Here is a 19,664-nt window from a genome sequence, read left to right on the forward strand (position 1 = left end):
CGCTGCCTCCCACTCACACTGTCCCAGCAGTGCAGCTGCGCCTCTCCTCCCAGCACTCAGATGAGGCAGGTGTGGCTTATGTCAGTCCCCTTGCTGAGTCGCCCATGCGCCAAATTTGTGGTCTCCCAGCCACGCATCTGGGATTACCGGGGGACTAAGAGGCCACATAATAGAGTGAGCCGAGAGCCTGTCATGACACCAGCACACTCCATCGCAGCAGAGGGGAGGAGCCAGCGGCCATATTTCCAGTCTAGGGGAGGGGACAGGTAGCCAGAAATCATGTTAAGGAGGGTCTGCATACTGCCATGTGTGGAAGACTAATTTACAAGAAACATATTTACATAATTCCATATTTGCATATGCTGTATGCTTTATAATGAAACAGTTCATGAAATGCAATATGCCTTTGCACATCCATTTTAAACTCACATTTAAATGGAGAAATTAGGTAAGGTGCTTCCAAGGGAAACTGTTTATCTGAAAGTGTGTACAAGAGCTTGTCCATTTATGTATAATTGTGTCCGAGGCAAATTTAGTGAAAGAGTCACACCAAATATAGAGATACTGAGCCATGATCATCTCATAGAGGAATCTTTTTCTCTTTAACTGCCAAGCACAGGAAAAGACCATAAGAGCAAACTTTGTCTATCTGATAATGTCAGTGGGTGTACAGGGGACGTAGTACCTGAAAACTGTAATAGAGGGTATAAGTACTCTGTAACAATGTCAATGGGTGTTGTTTGCTGCATCAACCCTGAGAGACATGTTCTCCCAGATAAGGGCTAGATCTATTTATTTAATTAATTCATAAAATGACAAATTCTTAAGTATACTGGATTGGACTTTATTACTATATGCAACAATGGAACACCTGATAAAAGGTAGACTTCAACACATGGGTTCTCCCATGGCCCCCTCTCTACTCGGTAGTGTTATTGCAGCTGGCCAGACCACCTGTATTTCTAATATGCATGCATCTGAAAGTGCTTTTGCCCTGGATACTGGGGCCATTGCTGGGCTGCTTGTGGCAGTGGTGGGTACAGGGTCATCTGGTGTGTCCTCATCTGTGCTTGCGGCATCAGCTGTGCGGGTGCAGTTGGGGCCCCTTGTGCAACAGTTAGGAAATATTTGTGGAAAGTGAAAGGAGTCATTGGGGTGGAGGCTTATAAGTCCTATACCAATTGGTTGCCTGGTTTTTGTGTTTTTTCTGTCTGCTACCTGAAGACAAGACCAGACAAATATCTTATTGTTATTCATTATCTCCACTTAATACATGGTCTTATCAAGTCGTCTTGGGGTTCAGTCTGTCGTCAATATGATGAGGAGTTTCACAGGAAACAAGATAGAGTAGTTGGATTTGGGATGTAAGGATGTTGAAGTTTGGATGGAAGTTTCCCAACCCACCTGGGGCTCGTCTGACCCAACACCGCGGTGTCAGGCTCAGTCCTTATCCCTATTGCCCCTGAGGGCACCTGGTCCTTCTCAGGCAAAAGGGAAGTGCTATGCTTTCAATAAAGGAAACTGCGCAATGGTAGGCCGTTGTCGTTTTCACCACATCTGCATTAGATGCAACGTAGCTCACCCCAATAAGGATTGCCCCAGAAGTAAAGGTGGGTCCCCAGCTGCTGCTTCAGTGCTTGCCCCCAAAGGCCTAGGCTCAGGGCCTCTAAGTAAAGTGGTGTCTTCGGTATGTTGGGATGCCATGTCCAAGTGGTTTAACTGGTATCCTTTACGAGGTGATGGCAAATTTTTCCGTGGGGGGGTTGCTGATGGGTTTTGGCTTCTGATTTCCGGGCCAGTGCATTTAGGGTACCCCAGGAACCTGCGTTCTGCCTATGCTCTCCCTCAAGTTGTCAAGGATAAGGTAATGAAGGAGGTTGGTCTAGGGTGGATGACTGGGCCTATTGACAAACCTTCCATGCTGGGCCTTATTATTTCCCCTGTTGGTATTGTGCCCAAGAAGACCCCGGGTAGTTACCGGCTTATACAATACTTGTCACACCCCACTGGGGAATCTGTCAATGATGCAATTGTAGAAGAGGTCTGTTGCGTGCGCGATCAGTCCTTTGACTCTGCACTTGCTCTAATTTGCACTTCTGGTCCTGGTTCCCTAGTGGATATCGAGTCCGCATTTCGTCTTTTGCACTTGCATCTGGATTTTGTCAGTTTCATGGGCTTTAGGCTGGCTGATGGATACTACTTAGACAAGTGTCTCTCTATGGGTTGCTTGGTTTCTCGTGCCTTCTTTGAGCACTTTAGTTCTTTTCTACATTGGTGGGTGGCCACAGGCTTTGGCGAAGTGGGTATAGGGTTCAGATCATTGCGCTCGCCTCTTATTTTCACTGCAGGTTCTCTACATGGAATTTGGAGTTCCAATTGCACACAACAAGACAGAGGGCCCGACTACAAGCTTAGTTTTCTTGGATATTGAGATTGATACCTCCATGGTCTGTTGTCGACAGCCGCGGGAAAAAGTTAAACGTTTTCAGGATGCCATCCTTCTTGTGCTAGCATCAGGGAAGGTCACACTGAGACAGGGTCAAACCTTGTTGGGTTTGCTGAACTTTGCTTGTAAGGTTATCCCTATGGGGAGGGTATTTTGCCGTAAGTTGCAGTGATCTCTAGTGGGTTTGTGCTTGCTGCATAATTTTTTACATCTCTCTGCGAAGCTAAAGTTAGACCTAGCAGTTTGGTAGTCCTTTTTGTTGGATTTCAATGGGATGCGCACATGGCCTTCAGTTCCCCAGCCAAATGCTTGCCTGCAGCTCTTCACAGATGCTGCCGGCTCATCTGGATTTGGTGCCTTTTTGAATCGGGCTTGGTGTTTCTCGGAGTGGATGGAGGAGTGGGTGCTGTCAGGCTTGACAAAAAACTTGTTCCTTCTTGAACTCATTCCCATCGTTGTGGCTCTTGAGCAGTGGGGTTTCAGTTGCATGATTAATCTGTGATGTACTGGTGCGATAACCTTGTGCAAGCGATCAACAACCAGCTATCCTCGTCTCTTCCGGTGCTGCAGCTCTTAGCCTGCCTGGTGCTGCGTGCCTTACAGCTTAACATTGTATTTACAGCCAGTCAATGTGCCTGGTGTTGACAACTCTAGTGCAGATGCCCTAGCCAGACTTGACTGGGTTAAGTTTTGGTCCTTGGCTCCTTCAGCTGCCTTGCTGGGTGACCCTTGTCCATCTCATTGTTGGCAGATTATCGTACCAGCATGGAGGGTCTTGCACTTCAGTCTATGGCAACAGTGGGAATCTTTCCTGCAGGATCGGAGATCAGCAGGTACCTCGCTGTGTGTGCTTATGCTTGAGTTTGTGTGGAGTTTGTTTAATGACGGCAAGTCATGGGCTTATGTGGCCCAGAGGCTTGCCGGCATTTCTTTATTTGTGCACTTGGCAGGGTGTTTTTTTGTATCAAAAAACCCTTAGAGGTTGATAGTGCTTGCGTCTGGCGACAGATGACCGGTGACGTCCTATTGGTCCTGACCAGGACCGGCCCGAGCCTAATTTTTTTGGTAAGTGGATATAGATTTCGGCAACCCCTGTTGAAATAATCCCGATTTTCCAGTGTGAGAAAAAGGATATTTAATTGAACAGCCTTTCCCCGTGCAGCGTGGATTTTTGATGGTAATTAGTCATGGGGAAACCCTGCAGCTAATTGAATACCCCCCATAGGCTACCCATAAAGAAAAGAAAAAAAGACATTAGACCCCACGTGAGAATAATTATGTTTCTATGTTCGCAAAAAAAAACAGGCCCCACATGAAAATAATTAAACACACACATAGGCCCCCACATGAAAATGTATGAAGTCTTTATACAGCAGGACCACCCTGGGTGCTAAGATACAGTTATACCCAAAGATACATATTCAGGGAGAGGGTAACGGCACTGGGTGACGGGGAGAGGGTAACAGCACTGGGTGACGACAGGGAAAGGGTGACAGAAATAGGTGACAGGGAGAGGGTGACAGCAGGGAGAGAGTGACATCAGTGGGTGACAGGGAGAGGGTGATGACGGAGAGGATGACGATAGGGAGAGGGTCTAGGGGAAAGAGGTGATAACAGGGAGAGGGTGATAGCACTGGGTGACAGGGAGAGGGTGACAGCAGTGGGTGAGGGTGACAGCAATGATTGATGAAAGGTAGAGGATGACAGCAATTGGTGACAGGGAGAGAGTGAGAGCAGAGTGAGAGTGACAGCAGTTGGTAACAGGGAGAGGGTGACAGCAGTGGGTGACAGTGAGAGGGTGACGACAGGGAGAGGGTGAGAGCGCCAGCTGTTGGTAACAGGGAGAGGGTGACAGCAGTGGGTGACAGTGAGAGGGTGACGACAGGGAGAGGGTGAGAGCGCCAGTTGTTGGTAACGGAGAGAGTGACAGCAGTGGGTGAGGGTGACAGCAATGATTGATGAAAGGTAGAGGATGACAGCAATTGGTGACAGGGAGAGGGTGAGAGCAGAGTGAGAGTGACAGCAGTTGGTAACAGGGAGAGAGTGACAGCAGTGGGTGACAGTGAGAGGGTGACGACAAGGAGAGGGTGAGAGCGCCAGCTGTTGGTAACAGGGAGAGAGTGACAGCAGTGGATGACAGGGAGACAATGACGACAGGGAGAGGGTGACAGCAGTTGGTGTCAGGGAGAGGGTGACGGCAGTCGGCAGGGGCTGGCTGGCAACTTTCAGCCTGGGGGGCAAACCAAAGCAAGTGGCCCGGCTTTTCTACTGGCAAATGCAATTTAAAAAATGGGCGTGACAATAATGTTGGGAGTGTGCACCACGGCCTGATGACAAATTAAACTACTACATGCCTGATTTTTGATCCTATGTGGTACACATAATAATTCCTTTTTTTTTTCAATGACATTGAATACATAAAGGTGCGTACACACTGGGCGATAAAGTGGATGACTGAACGATAACGATATCGTTATCATTCAGTCGTCCACTTTATCGTCCATTTTTAACCCCAAAAAGATGAACGATGATGCGCGTTCCCGCGGGTCGTTCGTCATCATCGTTCACTGGGCTGACATGCAGGCCAACCTGACGACCTCGTCAGGTTGCTGCATGTCAGGGAATGGGGGAGAGAGCCCGGCGCTGAACGATATCGTTAATGATATCGTTCAGCGGCTGTGCTCAATGTCATGAATGACATTGAGCACAGCCTGCCGGGGACACACTACACGATATCGCTCAGGGAGCATAGCGTGTAGTGTGTACCCACCATTACACTATAAAGCTGGCCACACACTAGACCAACTAGTTGATTGGTTGGAATGAAAATCTGGTAAGGAATGAAAGCAAATGACAATCAGCAATTTGCTCCCAAACGCCGGAAAATGGACAGAAACTGTTGTTTGAACAAATTGTTTAGATCAAACATTTAACAAACTTCTCTGACCGACCATTTTCATCTGTTTTCTGGCATTTAGGAGCAAATTGCTGATCATCATTTACTCCCATTCCTTACCAGATTTTCATTCCAACCAATCAACTAGTTGGCTGGTTGGATGAAAGTTAGTCTAGTGCAGGGTTTCCCAACCACGGTCCTCAAGGCACACTAACAGTCCAGGTTTTAGTGATATCCATGCTTGAGCACAGATAATTAAATCAAAATAGCTGAGGTACTAATTATGACACCTGTGTTTAAGTGTGGCTATCCTTAAAACCTGGACTGTTAGTGTGCCTTGAGGACCGTGGTTGAAAACCTCTGGTCTAGTGTGTGGCCAGCTTAAGGCGCTTGTTTTCGACCTCTTATCTATATATATATATATTTTTTTTTTATTACAGTGCTTGAAGTGTGCCGGTATGAAATGGTATGTCATGCCATCACTTCACTTCGGCACCCGCCCGGCACTGGGACTGTCACTGTCCCAGCGCCAGTCGACAAGCGGCTGCTCTCTGCTCGTTTAAATTTGATTTCGGCCGCGAATCAATCATGGCTCGTGGAGCAGCAGCCAATCAAGGGAGGCCGGCGCTGGGACTATCATTGTATCAGCACCGGTCACCAAGCAGCTGCAAGTCTAAATTTGGCTCCGGCCGCCAGCCAATCACGTTTAGCAGACCGGCAGCCAATCAGGAGCGGTCACATGGCCGCCCATTGATTGGCTGCTGGTCCGTGAGCCGTCATTTGCTCACAGCCGGAACTGAATTCAAAATGCCAGTGCCATCTAGGACAAAGATTGGTGAAGGGTACAGGGAAGAGAGCGCGGACACCAGAGCAGAGCAGGGTGACGTGGGCGGTGTGAAGTATGCTATGAGCTATGGTGTGTGGTGTGCTGTGCTGTGACTGTGAGGGAAGGTGTGCTGTGGGTAGGAGGAAGTGGGGGTATGGAAGTATCAGGGGGCTCAGGATTTGGGCCCACCTAAGTAAAGCCCCCCTGATATTTCCATACCCCCACTTCAAGATTCCACTTCAACTATATATATGTATGTACATCATGCTTGCCGACTATCTGGCTGCCCCTTCAGGGAGGGAGCAGCCAGATCGGTTTGACTGGGGGGGCGTAGCCAGCAAATGGGGGCGGGGCCGGCCAGACTACAAGAGTTTGCGGGCGGAGCGGGGGGCGGAGCCACGCGATCACGTAATTTTGGCCCACACTGCACTGCCGATATTACATGCAGTGTGAAGCAGGGGGACGGGGCCAAAATGATGCGATTCGGCGTGAATCGCGTCACAGGCCCCCTGCTGCCGGGGAGCTTCTTGTAATTGCGGTGGGGGGCAGGAGGGGTCGGCAGCTGCCGGGAGACTTGCCTACCTTCCCGGGAGGTCGGGAGCGGCACCCAATTTTCGGGAGGCTCCCGACCAAATCGGGAGGGTAGGCAAGTACGATGTACATACATGCTCTCACACACACAGACACACACATACAGGCACACTTAGTCAGCACACACATTTTAAATAACAAAGCAACGCAAACTTTATGCCACTGTGACACACTAATATAAATTATATATATATATATATGTGTATATATATATATATATAGAGGGAGAGAGATATATATATAGATATATCTAGTTTATATATATATATATATATATATATATATATATGCCCCACTCCACCTTCCACTTACCTGGTATGGGTGAAGACAGGAGGCAGGCACTCTCATACTCTGCCCTCTCTCCTCCATGGGTGCCACTCAACTCCTTTTAGGCTCTTCCCAACTCCCCCGATAAGCCACGCCCCTTCGCACATTCTCCAGCCTCTTGGAATTCTGGGTAGGGAAACCTGGCTCCCCATTGGTCCACAGTGGCCATTTTTTTGTAGCCTGATATGGGGGCAGCCATTTTCTTTTAGCCCCTGTTATTTTAATCGGATCTGATGTCTCCTCTGGACAGCAGCACGGCCACAGGAACAGGAGCATCGCATCCTGCCGCAGCCTGGCAGCCCTGGAACATGAGAATTGTACCGGCCCGGGGAGCAGATGGCACCCTGCCCCCCGGCCCATCCCGCCACTGGCAGTCGGTGTCAGGGAGAGGGTGACGGCAGTCGGTGTCAGGGAGAGGGTGGCGGCAGTCGGTGACAGGTAGAGGGTGACGGCAGTCGGTGTCAGGGAGAGGGTGGCAGAAGTCGGTGTCAGGGAGAGGGTGCGGGAGTCGGTGTCAAGGAAAGGGTGACGCCAGTTGGTGTCAGGGAGAGGGTGACGGAAGTTGGTGTCAGGGAGAGGGTGACGGCAGTCGGTGTCAGTGAGAGGGTGGGCACAGCGCTCACATGACATATGTATGTCATTACACATGCAACACAGCTGCAGGCAGCAGCACAAGGCGGGCTATCAGCGTGGCTCTGACTCTGACACTGGCATCTAATGCCCGACATACAAAAAATAGTTTCCCTGTTCTTCCACATACAGCTTTGCACTTAGTCAGGTGGTGCATGGGCTGTCTGTGGGGGGGGGCTGGGACGGGACAAAATGATAAACAAAAGAGTTAACGTCCGACAGACGAGATGGCCCCAAGAGCATATCGGCCCACAGGGAATCTTCCCGGTGGCTTAAACAGCCAATCACCCCCTGCCTGAGGGTAATAATGGGAGGGGACTGCCTCCTCCTCCCCCTTTGTTATTGCTTGCGACTCAACAGGGCCCCATGAAAATACCGCAAAGGGGCTCCATAAATAATGTATATTTAAATACATACAGCATAAAAATTCTCACATAGCTCTCCTCCCCTCAAACACACAATGCTCCCACCTCACTCAGTACCCCCTCCCCACAGCTTTCCCCCACAGCTAGGCCCGGCGACAGGGGGGGACAAAGGGGACACATGTACCGGGCTCCAAGATTTCGAAGGGCCATGGCTCCACAGGATTCTCAGGAGCACAGTTCATGTGTCCCCCTAGCTCTGCTGTATTCAGCAGGGCACATAGACAGAGGAGAGGGAGGCCATCTGCCAGCAGCCTGGAAAAATTAAGTTTAGTTTTGACCCGGTGCAGCGCGAATGATGTTATGCTGCTGGATCACTCAGAGAAGAGCCGGGTCCGAGCCGACAGGGAACAGGAGCAGGCTGCAGGTGAGAGGTGGTGCTCGTGTAAGAGGGGTGCGGTGCAGTGCCTGCTGCCGTGCAGGTGTACTTCAGTTCCTTACCTTGCGTTGCACCCTCTCACCTTCAGGCCATGTGTTGAACAGACGGTCCTGGAACTCCCAAACAGAACACAGACATGATGACCTAGGAGGAAGGAGACTATGTGAGTACCGTCCCTCCTCATGTCGACTGACACGCCCTACCGAACCGAGGGATAAATTCAGGTTTTAAGTGAAGATCATCATTGGCACTTTTGGCCTCAGATCCCGAATTTTCACCTATCGGTACTCACGCACCAGGTGAAGATCCGTCCTTGCACCGGGTTGCAAGGTTCACCTTCCACCCAGAAGGAAGGAAGGATAGGTAGTGACAAACAAACAGGGAGAGACAGTACACACAGATATTTCTCACCATGTCCACTCTTGCTCTTCGTCCGCTCACTCACCTACAGGTCCCTGTAAGGAGATACACAACACAGCCGTGCAGGGCCTAAACCTATGTCACAAAACTACACATACTAAAACGGCATAGCCCTCAACCTACAGTGTGTGTAGTGTGACATGTATAACAATAACTAAACTTTTACCCTACATGGAACACCACTCACAGACTATAAGTACACAAGAGCAAAACACTGTGCTGTCCCTTTAAATGCCTGCTTCCTACCTATCCAGAGCTGGCCAGCTCCTCTTCTCAGTGACTGGAAAAACACTACCTCATTGGTGGGAGCCGGACAGCTCTCCACCACTTCTCACACCTCTATGCGGGGCTGCCTAATGATGGGCTCTGGTAGAGGCCTGGGCCTAGTGCCCAGCGCCACTTTATATGGGGCTCAGGCCTATGGGCCTGCCTAACTGTGGGGCTTGCTATATAGGGCCTAATGCTCTCTTGTATGGGTACAGGCCTAGGCCTGGTTTATGGCCACGGGCCTGGTGCCCACCTACTTTATTGAATAGTGACCTGGGCCTAGTACCCAGGGCACTTACACCTAATTAAGGGGAAATCCTTTTACGGGGCCTAATGCCCGCTACTGAGCCCGGGTCTTGTGCCCGACTATTTACCCATGAGCCTAGTGCCCGACAATGCCCCACGGGCCTAGCGCCTGACAACCCTGGTGGTCTAGGGAGGGGGTATATGGTAGGCCTCATGGAGGGCCTACCTGCTCCATTGGAAGAGACTGCGATGGGGGAACTTCGTGGAGCTCTTTTACTTCCCTCCCCCGCAGTCCTCTCTGGTCCTCAGTCGCATTCTTCGGCCGCTGGCCCGTCCTGACCAGCGGCGCTGCCTCTTCCTCTCCTCTTCCAGCCGGCGCTGCCTGTCTTCTTTCTTGACAGTGGCGTCTTCTGCCCCGGTTGACACGACGATCTTCTGCTCTCCGGGAGGTCTTCTCTCCTCCCTCTCTGCCGCCGAACTGCCTTTTCCCGCTCAGCGCCATCTAATACAAGACAGCGCGAGTGGGCGGGGCTATGATGTGGCAAGCCGTGATTGGCTCGTCACATCTGCCTCCTATTGGCTGCTGGCCAGAGCCAAACACCCACTGCTGTAATCAGGCTGCCGGGTGGCGGGCTACAGTAAGCCCGCACCCTGAGCCAGGTATGGAGTGCCACCCCCGACTCTTGACCGACGCTGGGAACAGGTACTCTGTCCCAGTGCTGGCTACCTGCCGCTTCTTGGCTGCCGGGCGCCAAGCTCCGCTGAGCTTGCGTCCGGAGCCAAGCTTCTCCCGGTGCCACTGTACCGCTGGCACTGATGAAAGGGACCAGGCGGTCCCTTTACCAGGTGCCCGCGGCATCTGCACCAATGTCGGGGACATCACTGTCCCAGCGCCGGCAACGGATGTGTCCCACAGAGGACACATCCCCTCTGCCTGTGCCAATGCTGGGATCAGCCACTTGATCTCAGCATGGCTTTCCACACTCGGGCGGTGGTTATAGGGGCTAGGGAGACACGGCTCAGGCGGTGGTTGGGGAAGTGGGAGATGAATTGGCAGGTGGGATGGAGATGAAAGCATAGGGCTGGAGCTGTGAGACACGGACTGGAGTTGTGAGACACTGACTCTGGGGCTGTGAGACACTGGGGCTGTGAGACACTGGGGCTGTGAGGCAGAGGGACTGGGGCTGTGAGACACTGGGGATGTGAGGAACAGGGACTGGGACTGTGAGACACAGGGGCTGGGTGACCAACCTGCATGTACTGTTCCTACTGGAAGATGATGAGGGGGGCCCAAAAACATGAGTGTGCTGGGCCTTGAGATTTCTGTTGCTGGCCCTGCCTCAGCTCATCTGCCCTAAAAACTGCTCTCCCCTCTTACACATTCACAGATCTCACTCTGACCCACCCACAGCTCTCCCCTTCCCCACTCAGCTACACCCTCACACACACAACTTTCCTCACTCAGCCACCCCCTCACACACACATACAGCTTTCCTCACTCAGCCACCCCCTCACACACCCGTAGCTTTCCCCTTCCCCACTCAGCTACCCCCTCACACAGATACACACACAGCTTTCCTCACTCAGCCACCCCCTCACACACACAGCTTTCCTCCCCCCTTACTCAGATCCCCCACTTCACACACACAGATCTCCCCTCCTTATACATACCCAACCCCACACACACAGCTCCTCCCCTAAACAGAGCTCCCCTCCCTTCACACACACAGATCACTCCCCCTCACCTCACCTCACTGTAGCAGGGTGCAGAAGATCAGCAGTGCTGCTGAGCTGAGAAAAGATCAGAGTGTCTCCATACTGTGGGTGTGTTGTGGGCGGAGCAACAAGCACCACTCCACCCACACCTTCAGGCTTAGCTCAGAATACGCTCTGCTGCCCAAGTTGGATGTCTGTTTTCCAGCAACCGGACGCTGACTGCTCTGCATGAAAGCTGTCTCTGGAGGAGGAAGGAACTTGTAGCTCAGTGCTCCTCTGCAGACGGGCCACTGACTGGCAGGCTGCTTCTCTCATGAGGATGACACGCTACTAGGGGTGGGGCCATGTGCATCAGATGGCTGCTCTCCTGACCCAAACATTCAATTTGACAGGTCAGGTGGTGCAACACAGTGGGGAGGGGGGGGAAGCGGGGACCCGGCCAGGGGGAAAGGAACGGGGGAAAGACACAGTGGCACTGTGTAAAGAGCTTCCCTGCAGTATGCGGCTGCCTGTCATACAGCCGGCAGCAGCAACAATTGTCCCAGCAGTAGCTGCGGGGAGAGCGCCTCTCCAGCTTGGCACCTCCCTGCAGTGCTGAGTGGGTTGCACCGGCCCTGATGGTGCCTTTACAGCTTGGCGCCATACACGGCTGCGTACTTTGTGTAATGGGCCGGCCGGCCCTGGCCCTGACCTATTATTACTTTTAATAGATTGTTTGCAAATTGTTTGTTCGTCCCCCTTCGAAACAATGCTACTCCGGCTCGCTTTTGCGATGGCTTTCCATGGGGCATTTCGCTTCAGCGAGTTGGTTGCACCTTCACGTTCCACTCCTCCCCCACTGCTGCGCTCACATTATCCTTCGTGACACTGTGCTCTGCCAGATTCGACAATCCAAGACCGACCAGATGGGCAGGGGTCACTGGGTGTCCTTGGGATCCTTTCTGGAGGAGAGGATTTGTCCGGTACACCTAACTTCCCTTTATGTTAGATGCCACCCTCCGCTTGCGGGGCCATGGCTTATGCATGTGGATGATTCCGCTCTCACTAAATTTCACTTTCAGTTGGTTTTTAATCGTTGCATCCGGCATATAGGGCTTTCCACCTTGGAGTTTGGCACCCATTCCTTTGGAATTGGTGCAGCAACTTTTGCAGCTTCTTCAGGTTTTTCCCCACAGGAGATCCAGAAGATGGAAGTCCAACACCTTTTGGAGATACATACATGTGGAAACTTGATGTGCTATTTGTTTGTCGACTTCAGTTCTCCAGTCAACTCATCACCTTTTATCTGGGGGTCATGAGAGATTTTGCCGTTTTTTGCCCTGCTTTGGACAATGATTGACTAATAAACAAACGAGAATCTGATAGTTCAAAACTAAAAGATCCAGCAGGTTTTTTGTAGGTTTTTACCTCGAGTCAAGTCCTCCTCCCCCCTTTCCTCCCCGCACCTCCCTCTGTGAGAGCTCTATAGGTACTCGTAATATATATTTTCTGTGTATTAAAGGTGGTTCCCTGGACTCCAAGCCCATTTGGCTTGTCGGCCACTCTTTTATATTTTGGGCTGGTCAATCCCGCTTTGCCTCTGTATTCCCACATTGGAATAGTGTTAGGTGTTTGGGACTTAGATGCCTTGTTGCCCTGGTGTTGGGAGGCCTTGTTGCCCTGTCTACAGACATCATGGGAGGCGTTTGGGTCTCCTAGCACTTTAGTGATTCATCTAGGTGGGAATGATTTGTGTCAGCGAACATTTCTTGAGTTGCGGCATGCTATTGTACGTGAGTTGGGGGGTGAGGCTTTGGCCTAATTGTGTTTTAGTGTAGTCCGACATTATTGCCAGACTTTCCTGGAGGTGTAGGTATAATGGTGTCGGGGTGGACAAGGCCAGGAAGAAGGTGAATAAATGGGTGGCTAGGTGAGTTTTGGACATGGGAGGCTTGGTGGTGCATCACCCGTTAATCCAGGATGCCCATCTTTTTCGCAGGGAGGGGTTCACCTCACGGAAGAGGGGAATTTTTTTGTTTATTGAGAGTATTTGTTCAGTGTTAGGAGGTTTAGCGAGTTAGGTAGTATGTTGGCGGGCCTGTTTCCGTAATTGGAGAAATGCGTGGTGGGAAATAACATCAGTCTATAAAGCATCCATCTTGCTGCAGTATCAGCGGTGCATCCCCCTTCAATGCACTGGTTAGGCTGATTTCACCCTACTGGGGTCAGCGGCACTTCACGATGGAGTGGGCCCAAATAGTGCATTGGCATAGGTGTTGGATACCGCCTCACGTGCTGAAAAGGGATAGTTGGCCCTTGCAAGTATTTATATCACTCTTACACTTGAATTGGGATAGTTGGTCCATAGTGAATGTTTACACCTTTTGCCTAAGTCAAGTGGGTGTCAGGTTGTTTGCCATTTTTTCCTCTGCCACCATACTCATTATTGTAAAATAAATAAAGCTGACCATTATATCTGAATTTCATATACTGTACTTGGTCTGTGTTTTTATCTTAGTTAAGTGTTGGTTAAGAGATTTATGGGTTTCACACATTATCTGCCGAAAGGCAGTTTATAGAACCATAGAACTGCCACCTCCGTAGTGCATATGGTCTATCATGTAATTGTTTTAAATTGCAGAATGTGGGTGCCCAGGTACTCTATTAGTGGCTAATGAAAGTGCCCAATAGCAGAAGGTCCTGCACAGAATTTCTTAATGGAGACTGTGTAGGTTCTGGTATTAAACAACATTAATGTGTTTTGTTTCTGACATATGTAGATGTACTCACCGGCGTGGATTATGATTATGCCATCACCTCCTCCTATGTGGCCATTCGCCTAGATGACACCTGATGTATATAAATTTAAAAGCCCAGTTTATTGTTTTTAATTTACAATAAATGTGGCACATGTTTTCAGTTTACTTCCCTGGCACTTCCGCCTGTGTAGCAAATGCAGTCAAACAAACATTGCACCTTAAATATATTTTTAAATGGACACTATTGATACCCTTATATCTCTATACCCAAATGTCACTATTTAGCGCTACAAGTCGATAATAAATAATTGCTTTCCAATCCAATTGTGGTTCCAAAGCACAAAAAGTTATATTGTTCAATGAAAAGTATAACGCACTGTGATCTAGACAATTAGCGCAAAAAGCAAGTAAATACAAAGGTACAAGCCGATACATACTCATGCGCACTGGTCCCAGTATACAGTCGTCTATCCAGAAGCCTGTGGTCATCCAAGAAGATTGGCTGTATACTATAATCAGTACACAGGTTATATACCTTACAGAACAAAGAAACTAATTGACAGATTTCCATTGGGTCTTGCTCCTGGACATTCTGGTACGATGCAGGTCATAGGACAGTTCATACAGCGTCACTAAGGGTATGTCCCAGTTCTTCAGATGTTGCTTTGTATGGTTTTCCCGCCAAAGAATTGGTTTAAACTAGTCAAAAGACACTACAGATATATGTTCAAACCACTAATTTCCTATAATTCATAACTTGCAGATGCATGAAGCGATCTCCTTGCCGATAGAACTGGAGATCTGCAAATAAACAGTGATTTAGAATGGTACCAAACATGACATGTCTACTAGCTTATGTATCTTAAATATCATATACATTACATTTAACAACATATTTGCTAATAAAACCTCTAATATTAACCTTAATGCTTGGGAACCTTATTATAAGTGATTGCATGTGTGAGTGTGAGAATATTGCATAAATTCTCTAGTATGCGTTGTGCGTCTATGTGTTTTGTGCTTATCTGCTGTACAGCGCAACTATGCGTTGTGCGCCTTGTATGTTGTGCGCCTTGTATGTTTTTGTATGTGCACCAAATATAGCATCGTACACAATGGTATCGTACTGAGGACGCAAAATGGCATCGCTAGAGGTGACACAAAATGGCATCGCTAGAGGCGACGCAAAATGGCATCGCTAGAGGCGACACAAAATGGCATCACCATATATTAATTTGCACGATTTGGTCTCAGCTAATCATCTGGTTTTGACAACACTCACCAGGTTGTGGAGAGGAGAAGGTGTTTCCGAGCCATGATTTCTGGAGGCAGGATTCTCACCGTCCATGTTGTCCATGACAAGGGCTGGGCCACCTTTGCCTTGACCCATTTCTTGATATGTGAGAAGCACTTCCTGCAATGTGCCTCAAAATACTTCAAGGGCCCCCTCCCCTACAGTGTTCACAGCCTGAACTACAGAAATCCATAACTGGAAGATGTAGTCGCTGTATGCCTGCCTAAAGTCTGGTCATATTGTAGCAAAGAAATATGGCTGACACAAGGGCCACATTCTCATCATGGGGGAGATTTATCAAATCTTGGAGAGAGATAAAGTGGAGAGAGATAAAGTACCAACCAATCAGCTTCTAACTGTAGCTTTTTTTTTTAGCACAGCCTGTAACATGACAGTGTGGCTCATAGGGCACACACTCCCTGCCCCACCCTAGTGATGCCATTGATGCATTACTCCAACCTGATGGTGTGACTGTGTGACTCTTGCCCTGCCTTCCAGTACTTCTGCTCTGACTTCTTCCCTGTCCATCACCTCATGTATCTCACTTTTCCCTTTATCCTCCCCTATCCTGCTCCTTCCTCTCCCTGCCCTACACCTGGCTCAGCCTTTCTCGCCATGCTTTACATTGTGCTCCCTACATGTGCAGTGACAGGACAGTGGAGAATGTACAGACTCCACAAATATAGGGCCTGGGGAAGAATTGTTCTCTTGACCTCAGGGCTGTAAGGCAGTATTGCTAACCACTATGCCACCCTGCTGCCCCTAACATGGTTTAATACTGTAAGTTTCATCTTGTCAATAGTCCTCAAAAATGTATCTATGTTTCTACAACATTAACGAGGAGCCGGGAGGACAGGAGGACTCCTGCCGCATTCAAATGTAATGAACACTGAATGAGCTATTTGTAGATTTGTAGTCAAATGTCATGTAAAACATAAAGTAAACAGTCCTATATTTAATGTCACACCTCAGACAGTCTGCACAATAATCCAGACATCACTAGATGGTTATGAAGGAGTCAGATGCTCTGACAATACAGCATTAACCTGTGAAGAAAATATGAGTGTTGCAACAATTATCTTGTTATTAACCATCAGGTGTTCTTTGGTTTTTACCGGATTTCTTCTCAATGCGTTTATTGTGATACAATCCTTCATTTGGTGGCTGAAGGGGAAAACTCTTCAAACCATTGACATTATTATGACCAGCCTGGGAGTGGTGAGGTTCATTCTTCTAATGACTTTTCTTAGGCTTACTGTTGCGACAATTGTTACTCAATCAATCATTCCAAATAAGAATATTTCGGAATATTATTTCACTGCACTCATATTTGTGATATTGTGCGGCCTGTGGTGGGGCACCATGCTCTGCGTCTTCTACTGCGCGAAGATCACAAATTACAGCAACAGATTATTCATGAGACTTAAGATGAACATCTCCAGGATGGTCCCCTGGCTGCTCCTGACCTCATTGCTGGTGTCTTTTCTTTCCAGTCTGCCCAACATATGGCTCATGTACCCAGTACTCTACATGAATTCTACCTATGACAGTAATAGCTCTAGAATTGGAAATACAACTGTGGATCCCAATTTTGCGAATGTGCTCATCATCTTTTTCACAGGATCCCTCGTACCGTTCCTCATATTCTGTGCGGCCATTTGTCTTCTGATTGTATCGCTCCTGAAACACACCAGGAACATGAGCAGCAAATATTCAGGATTCACTAATATCCAACTAGACGCTCACATAAGTGCCATTAGAAATTTGATCTCTTTTCTGTTCTTTTATACTCTGTATTTTATAGCTGCAAACATTATGTTTTTAAATTACACAGAAAATCCATCCTATGTTGTAATATGCAGCACGTGTTCATCTGCCTACCCAAGCCTGCACTCTCTTATATTAATAGCCAGCAATGCCAGACTGAAGCGCTCTCTTCTTACTGCTCTGCGCTGTGCAGGAACCAGAAATCCACATGACCAAATGCCATAAACTACACTGGTTCATGTGTTGTAGATAATCTGCACAGCAGTCATCCTATTCCTAACCTATAGTATAGCATGATAACAGCTATAATGTAACTTAATTAAATGTCTGTTATTTCTTTTACATTTTATTTCTACTTAAAACAAATTATATTTAATTTTCTTTACTGTTCACAAAATGTATCTGTATAAATAGTATCTATCTATCTATCTATCTATCTATCTATCTATCTATCTATTTCATATCTATCTATCTGTCTGTCTATCTATCTATCTCATATCTATCTATCTATCTATCTATCTATCTCATATCTATCTATCTATCTATCTATCTATCTATCTATCTATCTATCTATCTATCTATCTATCATGAATCTATCTATCTATCTATCTATCTATCTATCTATGTCATATCTATCTATCTATCTATCTATCTATCTATCTATCTATCTATCTATCTATCTATCTATCTATCTATCTATCTATCTATCTATCTGTCATATCTATCTATCTATCTATCTATCTATCTATCTATCTATCTATCTATCAATCAATCTATCTATCACATATCTATCTATCTATCTCATATCTATCTATCTATCTATCTATCTCATATCTATCTATCTATCTATCTATCTATCTATCTATCTATCTATCTATCTATCTGATATCTATCTAATTATCTATCTCATATCTATCTCATATCTATCTATCTATCTATCTATCTATCTATCTATCTATCTATCTATCTATCTATCTATCTATCTATCTCATATCTATCATCTATCATCTATCTATCTATCTCATATCTATCTATCTATCTATCTATCTATCTATCTATGTCATATCTATCTATCTATCTATCTATCTGTCTATCTATGTCATATCTATCTATCTATCTATCTATCTATCTATCTATCTATCTATCTATCATCTTTATTTGGTTACAACATGTAAGTAAACAGGAAGAGTTGGAAAGCTAATATTAGTAAGTTTTGTTATTCAAGGAATGTAGATATTTGAACAAAAACAGAGAAGTGTCCGATTGTGACTCATTTAATGAAGTTCTGTTTCTGTTACTATGTAGCCCTTATTCTCATGTATCAAATGCTTATTTCCCCATATGCTGTAAGGATGCGAGCAGGGTCCTCCTACCTCTCTGTCTGTCTGTTATTACCCAGTCTTGTTTTATTACTGTTTTGTTGCCAATTATAAAGCGCAACTGAATATACTGGTTTGATATAAGTAAAATGCAATAAATAAATACATTTAAGTGTATAAGAGGAACCATTAGACTCTGCTTGGTAAAAGGCTACAGGATACTGTGTTAATGTACCATAACAATTATACAGTACTAAGATACCGTACTCAGTTCCTGCTTAATACAAGTTACAAATTTTGGTGGGTCTACCCGGGTGGCAGCTCAGTGTAAAAGGGTCCTTGAAAAATAACTTGGGTCAAGTGACCCAGCAATCCAATCCAGATAGCTACCAACCAATCTGCTCCCAACTGTCATCTCACAGGCTGTGTTTGAAAAATTACAGTTGGGAGCTGATTGGCTGACACCTTATCACTTTTTTATCACTTTTCACTCTGTCTCCTAACACTGCTTAGTACAGTAAATAGACCCCTTGGAGTGAAAAGACGAGATCGGCTAAAAAAAAAAAAATAGTCTCCTAAATTGAAAACGACCCTCAGTGTGTACAGTACTGTATGTCTACTGTACTGTATACTACTGTAAGTGCCGGGCAGCTGTGAAATCACTGGGATGGGCAACAGGGATACTGTACAGTATATGACAGTGGGCGGCAACCCCCATCGGCCGGCGCGCCCCTGGTGAGTGAAATCCTGGCCAATAGGAAGATACGCCCCTGCATCTGTGTGTAATTGACTTTTTGTACCTTTTTAATGACAGATGCACATGTTGGGTCTCAGGCACACTTAAAGACTAAATTACATACAGTACAAACACCAATTTTATAAATTAATGACAATTTCTATTTAACCTACAGTAACATACTGTACAGAGGGGTGGGGAACTTCTTTAGCTTTCCATCCCCATAGTCCTCAACAGTAAAACTACAGTATTAATTTACAGTACAGTACCTTTGGCCTCACAGAGGGCCTACCTGTTATGGTGGAAGAGGCTTTGATGGGGGGGAGCTTCTTTAGCTCTCCACCCCCGTAGTCCTCTACTGTCCCCCACTTCTTTCTTCTGCCGCTGGCACATCCTGGAGTTCCAAACTGGACACGGACATGACTACTGTACAGCACCTAGGAGGAAGGAGATGACGTGAGAACAGTTCTTCCTAAATGCCGACCGATACGCCCTACCAGACTGAGGACTACACAAAAAGATTAGGCTTTTAAGTTAAAATCATCACTGGCACTTTTGGCCTCAGATCCAGAGTTTCACCTATACCAGGTGCATACTCTACCTTGCATCGGAGTGCAAGGTCCACTGTATGCCCTGAAGAAAGG

At 47.4% G+C, this 19,664-nt stretch overlaps 1 protein-coding gene across 1 annotated transcript; it reads left to right on the top strand.

Moving 5' to 3' along the window:
- Positions 1-16,009: 16,009 nt before the first annotated feature.
- LOC148534821 (taste receptor type 2 member 4-like) lies at positions 16,010-17,190 on the top strand. Its single transcript, XM_088465684.1, has 2 exons — positions 16,010-16,077; positions 16,296-17,190. Exons 1-2 carry the CDS (start codon positions 16,010-16,012, stop codon positions 17,188-17,190), a joined length of 963 nt encoding a protein of 320 aa, XP_088321810.1.
- Positions 17,191-19,664: the final 2,474 nt, after the last annotated feature.

This window comes from Taudactylus pleione, unplaced genomic scaffold, assembly GCF_031769625.1.
Source record: "Taudactylus pleione unplaced genomic scaffold, aTauple2 ptg000063l, whole genome shotgun sequence".
Lineage (NCBI taxonomy): Eukaryota > Metazoa > Chordata > Amphibia > Anura > Myobatrachidae > Taudactylus > Taudactylus pleione.

Excerpts from the sequence above, each read along its gene's own strand:
- LOC148534821 (XM_088465684.1), top strand. The coding sequence starts at position 16,010 with ATGTATCTATGTTTCTACAACATTAACGAGGAGCCGGGAGGACAGGAG. Across the intron at positions 16,078-16,295 it reads GACTCCTGCCGCATTCAAAT|GTGTTCTTTGGTTTTTACCG; the intron begins GTAATGAACACT and ends ATTAACCATCAG.